At 36.4% G+C, this 6,000-nt stretch overlaps 1 protein-coding gene across 3 annotated transcripts in view; it reads left to right on the forward strand.

Annotated features, from left to right (window-relative positions):
* Positions 1-5,250, forward strand: part of Ppp1r12a (protein phosphatase 1 regulatory subunit 12A) — a 111,406-nt gene extending 106,156 nt beyond the window's left edge. For all 3 annotated transcript variants that reach the window (XM_031349701.1, XM_031349699.1, XM_031349700.1), the window contains one exon: positions 2,706-5,250. In XM_031349701.1, coding sequence (XP_031205561.1) covers positions 2,706-2,792 — 87 coding nt within the window. In that variant the 3' untranslated portion in view covers positions 2,793-5,250. The remainder of the gene's footprint in view (positions 1-2,705) is intronic.
* Positions 5,251-6,000: the final 750 nt, after the last annotated feature.

Here is a 6,000-nt window from a genome sequence, read left to right on the forward strand (position 1 = left end):
AGAGGAAGAAGTTGTTTCTCTCCTTCTACTATGTGGATCCTGGGTGTTGAACTCAGGCCATGAGGCATTAATTTTTTCATAGTTGTATACGTCTGTATAATTCATTCTGGTTACAATCATCCCCCACCTTCTCCTCCATCACTCCCCCATTCAGCCTCTTCCTACTCTTCTCCCTACAAGTTCCCTTAGCATTCATGTCTATTTTGTCTTTTCACCTCCTGACATTAACCAGCGCCATCTGTGTGATGACAGCGGATTGGGTTTAATTTAGTCTTTAAAGACAGTGCCTCACTATGTAGCCCTGGCTGTCCTGGAACTCACTATATAGATCATGCTGGCCTTGAACTCACAGAGATCCTCCTTTATCTGCCTCCCAAGTGCTGAGATTAAAGGTGGGAGTCACTTCATCTGGTGACCATGGGTTCGGAACTACTAATCAATTTGTATGGTGCTTCTAATATCCAGGTATAAAAAAATTAAATAGTTATAGAATGTAAGGTTTATTAGTTCTGCACGTTCCCATTTATAGCTCAGTATTTCTTTGAGGGTAAACTATAGAGGCGGACAAGAAAAGATAAAAATCTCCTTTAAAAATAAGAAACCTTTAAGAAAAAGTTACTGAGGCTGGGAATATAACTCAGTTGTATAGAGGTAGTTGTGTAGAGGTAGTGTAGAGGTGTTCCATTCAGTCTTCAGGGTTAAAGTAAAATAATGACTTGAGAGTGACAGACAGAAGACTCAAACTCTATTGCCTCTGGTCATGAGTTTTTGTTTTGAATGTTGAACAGTGCAGAGGGACAAAGTGGTGTGGTTAATTGGTTAACTGTTAGCACTTTGTGTGTGTGTGCGTGTGTGTACATATATATGTGTATATATATTTATATATATACACACACATACATATAGTGTCTTGTCACATAATTAATAGTATAAAATGATACCTATACCAGCACCTCAGAATTCTGCTTATGAAATTAGAATTTCAAGTTTTAATCATTTCACTGAATTAGTTTGTAATTAGACCATTAGGTTTAATTACCTTTGAAAAGTAGAAGCAAATCTCCTGTATTTTGTTATGCATTGCCTAGTCTGACAAGGAATTTTAGCAGTGAATTGTTTACTGTTTGTTCTAAATGTGTTGGAGTATTCCTTTAAATTTTCATTTTTTTTAGTTCATTTCCTCTGATTCTATATGTTCTTATTGTACTTTTGAGTATTTTCTTATTTTTTATCCTTATTTCTTTATGTTCTGATTCCTGCAGAACCTGCACCAAATAAACCAAATTGACCCTCTGAGAGAGCTAAATGAGAGGCTGCTGGCAGAGAATAGGGCCTTGACAAGAGTGGTAGCCAAGCGCTCAGGGTTCTGTAGGCAACTGCAGTCTGGGAGCCTGTAATTCATAGTCTCATCATTTCTTCTTGGTAGACCCAGGCGGGTGTTTCTGTTAGTAAGCGTGTTTTTGTAAAAGCTCACAACTACAAATTAATACCATGTGTCTAGAACTATCACATATGTAACTGTTTAATTGTGCATGGCTTCTCAGAACATTAAAATTATCACTAATTGTATATCGCAACTGATAAACCACAGTAAAATTAGGGACTGGGTTAGGAATTAAAAGACTTCTCTGACCTTTGTAAATCCCATTCATATTTCTTTTGCTCTAAACATAATTTAGATAGATCCAGTATTGTCTTTTATGAAATACAAAGTAACATTTAAATTAAGTTGAAGATTGGGCTAGCTTTATCTCCCTTTGAAAATAGTGTCATTTGTACTCAGTTCATCCTCTCGTCACTGTCTGTTATAGTTCCCCTGGCAGCCTCGGGCTCTGGGTTATCCCTTAACACTGAGCTCAGGAAGAACTTTGGCTTGCTGTAACAGTCATTCTTCTTGTAGGCATGACTTGAATGAGTAGTGTTGCAAGTTCCAATTTTGTTCTCCCTAATGTACCGGTGTCACAGGACATTCTGAAACTTAAAAAAAAGGAAAATTAAATATTTTTGGAAAATACATTTTTAATGTCCAAAATAAAAACTATTGCATTTCCTAGTCAACCTGCCAGAGTGCATAATTTCAGTTACCCTCCATAGAAAGTTAATGTAGTTTCTGGCATCCCCACCCTCACCTTCAGTTTGTCTGTGCAGAAAGAGAACATTGAATTTTTTTTTTAAATATATACTTTTCTATATACATTGATTATTTCCACTTAATGTGTGCCTCTCTTGGATCACACACTATTAGGCCATCAGGCTCGGGCTTGAGTTCTTTAAGAAATTTTATTATATTGAGAATGAATCCTCAGTTTTTTCTAGTTAAGCTGGTTTTTTTGTTTAGTGGTAGTGTTATCTGGCTTAGGTGTTGACAGGAGCTGTGGAAGGAACTCACTTTATGACTCTGTCCTAACAACAGGCTTCATTTCACGGCTGCTCTAATACAACTTGCTTGTGAATCATAAAATCAAGTAGTCTAGTGAATTTAAGTGGATAATTTTGAGAGATAAATGTTCATCCCATCGTTTATTAAACTAATTAGCTTATGAGCAGTGCTTTTTCCTTCTGGTCTATGTTTTAGCCATTAGAAACACATTAACTGACAAAGTTTGATCATTTGTTCTGTGGTAACTGTAACATTTGTGAGGAAGGTTGCTTGGCACTTTGTACTGAAATGGAAACTTTTCCTTGTATTGTTTGTCTCCTCATAGATGTTACCAGACTTAAAAGCAGACAACCAGAGGCTAAAGGATGAAAATGGGGCCTTGATCAGAGTTATAAGCAAACTTTCCAAGTAAGACAGACAACAGACAAGCAAAACAGCGGGACTTGCACACACTCCCCGTGGACCACATTGGCAGTCACTGGGCGCCGGGAAGAACCCTCGCAGACTGTCAGCTTCCGATATCCTGCCAAATGCCCTCTCATCTAGGAGTTTGGTTTCGTTTCATTTTCTGCCCCCACCCCTTGGTTGTCAAGACCATCGGTTCATGTTAAAGCAGCTGCTGAGAAGATTTTCTTTTCAATGACTGAGAAAACTTGTTTACAGCTCCAGCAAATAAAGAAAGTGTTCAAGGCCAGATATGCCTCAGATATTTAACCAGTAAGCCTTAGTTGTACATAAATACTTTTGTGTCAACAAAAACTCCCAGCTCTCAGAGAAGACAGTTAGTCAACAGGTTTGTTGTTGTTGTTGATGATTTTTTTCTTTTTTTTTCTCTCTCTTTTTTTTTTTTGATGTGCCACAGTTTCTAGTTTCTTGATATTTAAGTTGTTCGCTTTCCGTCTAAGTTTGGGTTTGTATTTTTCCTTCTAACTCTTCATGTGTCAGTCTGTATTCACAACCTTCTCATTTACAGAAAACTTGGTCCTCTGAGCATCTTGTCACGTGTTAGGCTGGCGTGTTGTCTCCTACCTGGAACTGAATTGCACGGTGGGATACTTGCTGTCACTGTTTGTGCAATACTCATTTATTTCTTACATGAGTGCTTTAATGTCCATTGAGATTTGATCTTTCCAGACCTATCTTTTGCCCTCATCTGTCACTTTTTGTTTTTTATTGTAGTATAAGATGCTAGATTCTGTACTCTTCACATTCATTTTAGCAGGTACTGAGTGACGCTGTATATATAAATAAGTGTATTGTTTTGATTTTTAGATCACCACATGGCATGCTTGACTATTTTCTTAATTCAGATGTCTGCTAATGCACAGTAGGCTGCTCCATAATGGTGTTTCACAGTGGGACACAAGGACCTTAAAGGCTACACGGTTTATGGAGCCCTCTCTTTACAAATTTTTCTACTGTAAAGTGCTTTTACTTTTGTTTTCATTTGGTAGTATTCAAACCTAATTATAAAGTTGCATAAGAGAACTGCTTCACATTTCACATGCCTATATTTATCTGAGTGCTGTCTGAGACTGTTGTGCTAGCCAAAGTAGTGCTAGGAAAATCCTTTGCAGACTTAATCTGTGAGTAATGTTAAGTGCACTGTTATTGCCATATGAGGAGGCATCAGCTTTGATACCACCGTCATGTTCACACCGTTTTTATACATTTCAGTGGCCTTTTTTTAAGGAAAAAAACTAAGCAAAATGAAGTCCATAATGAAAGTGACTTTTATTTGGACAAATAACTTTTATATTTTCATCAAACCATGTTAAAAAAAAAAAAAACATTACATCTTCCTGGCACATAACTGTCTCCTTAACCACTGAACAGTTCAGCCATTGAATAAATTGTACATTGTAAAGCTTATAGTAGCTGACTGTATTATTGAGTGTATTGTATACTATACTAAATGTGAAATTTGTACCCCTTCATTTTAAAAGGTCATTGTGTTCTACTGCCCATTTTAGATTACTTTGGGGGATGGGAAAGGGTGTTTTGGTAAGTAAAACTTAAGTCCTCTCTCGATTGGTTTTATGAAGATATAAGGTTATACTCTTACTACCAAGCTCAGGATTCTTTTAAAGGTACAAGGATAGGTGTGAGGATTTATTTTTGGTTATATTTGAACTGTATGAATGGTGGGTCTGAATACAGAGTATTTCATGATCTAATGAGGAGGTAAAATACGCGGATAATTGATCAGTTTGAGTGACTGCAACTTGTTCTGGGTGCACAACAGTTAGGCATGCTGTGGTTTATACTTGTGAAGTTTGGATGCCTGTGAAGAATGATTAAATACATGTTTCTAATATTTTAGTGTTTTGTATTTAGGTTATTTATTCTTTGTATCTAAGATTGAACAGCTACTGTGCTATATTGACTTTATTGGTAGTACTGAGCAGACCTTGTTTCTGCATGAAACTAGTTGCAAAACCCACTATTTTGGAAATAAAAATGTATTTTGACATATACAAATAAAATGAATTAAACTATTTTAAATGTGTGAACTTTTAATGAAAACAGTTTAAATTTTGTTCTGAGATATTTAAATTCTGCATGGGTATTTTTTCACTAAATGCTTTACTTGGATACCAGTTTGAATAATTTTTGAAATTGTAATATTGTGATAATTTGCACAGCAATGTACATGCTCATCTGTAAATGCGAACTTAACTGCCGTATTTATGCAATCTGTGTACCAATTTGAACAAATGTTTATGTATTTTACATAAAGCTATCTGTATGCAGAATCTGAGAGCTAGTTTTTTATGCCAAGTGGATAAAAATAATGGTAACTTAGACTCAAGATAGTTGCTTTGTAGCATGAGATTCCATTTCCATAAACATTTGCAGTATTTAAAAACTAAACTTGTTTTTTTTTTTTCTTAGCTGTAAACTCAGGCTTAAGAACATACACAAAGATACTATTCCACAGAAATTGTTAAATCTTTTCCATTACTATTAGATTATTATCCATCTTAGGTTTGTCCAGGGTTCAGTCTACCAGCACAGCTCTAAGTGGCTAACTTGCACTTTTAACTTCTCATGTGGGCCTTTATGAAGGGAACCTAAAGTAAACCAAATTCTTTTCTCTAGATTTCCAGTACTTTATGTATTTTTCTTCACAACATTGTCTGTATTGCTCTTGTTTTTAAAAAGAAGAAATACATTTCACATGCAGCTCTCTTGAAAGCCAAGGGGAAGAGAGAGTCTGCAGATGCATCTCAGAGAAGATGCCCATGAAGAGTGATGTGGGGTTGTCATTATTGGGCTTCTTGATTCTTTTACCTAAAACTATTTCCACTGCTGGGCACGGAGGCACATATTACAATCTAAGCAACTGAACAATAGAGCCTGGAAGATCGGGTGTTAAAGGTTTTTCTTAACTACACAGCAGGCTTGAAATCAGGCTAGACAACATGAGGCCTGTCTCAAATAAGCAAAAGAGAAAATACATTGTATTGCCATCTAGTGTTCCTGGCCTACCTGAGCCATCCATGACTTCTGATGCCAGCATGCACTGACACTGCTACAAGAGAAAATGCACAGAGAGCCAGGTGCTTTGCTTTGTTTGCTTTGCTTTCTTTTTAACTTTTACTCTTTCCTCATATGTC

The sequence above is a fragment of the Mastomys coucha genome, unplaced genomic scaffold (assembly GCF_008632895.1).
Source record: "Mastomys coucha isolate ucsf_1 unplaced genomic scaffold, UCSF_Mcou_1 pScaffold4, whole genome shotgun sequence".
Classification (NCBI taxonomy): domain Eukaryota; kingdom Metazoa; phylum Chordata; class Mammalia; order Rodentia; family Muridae; genus Mastomys; species Mastomys coucha.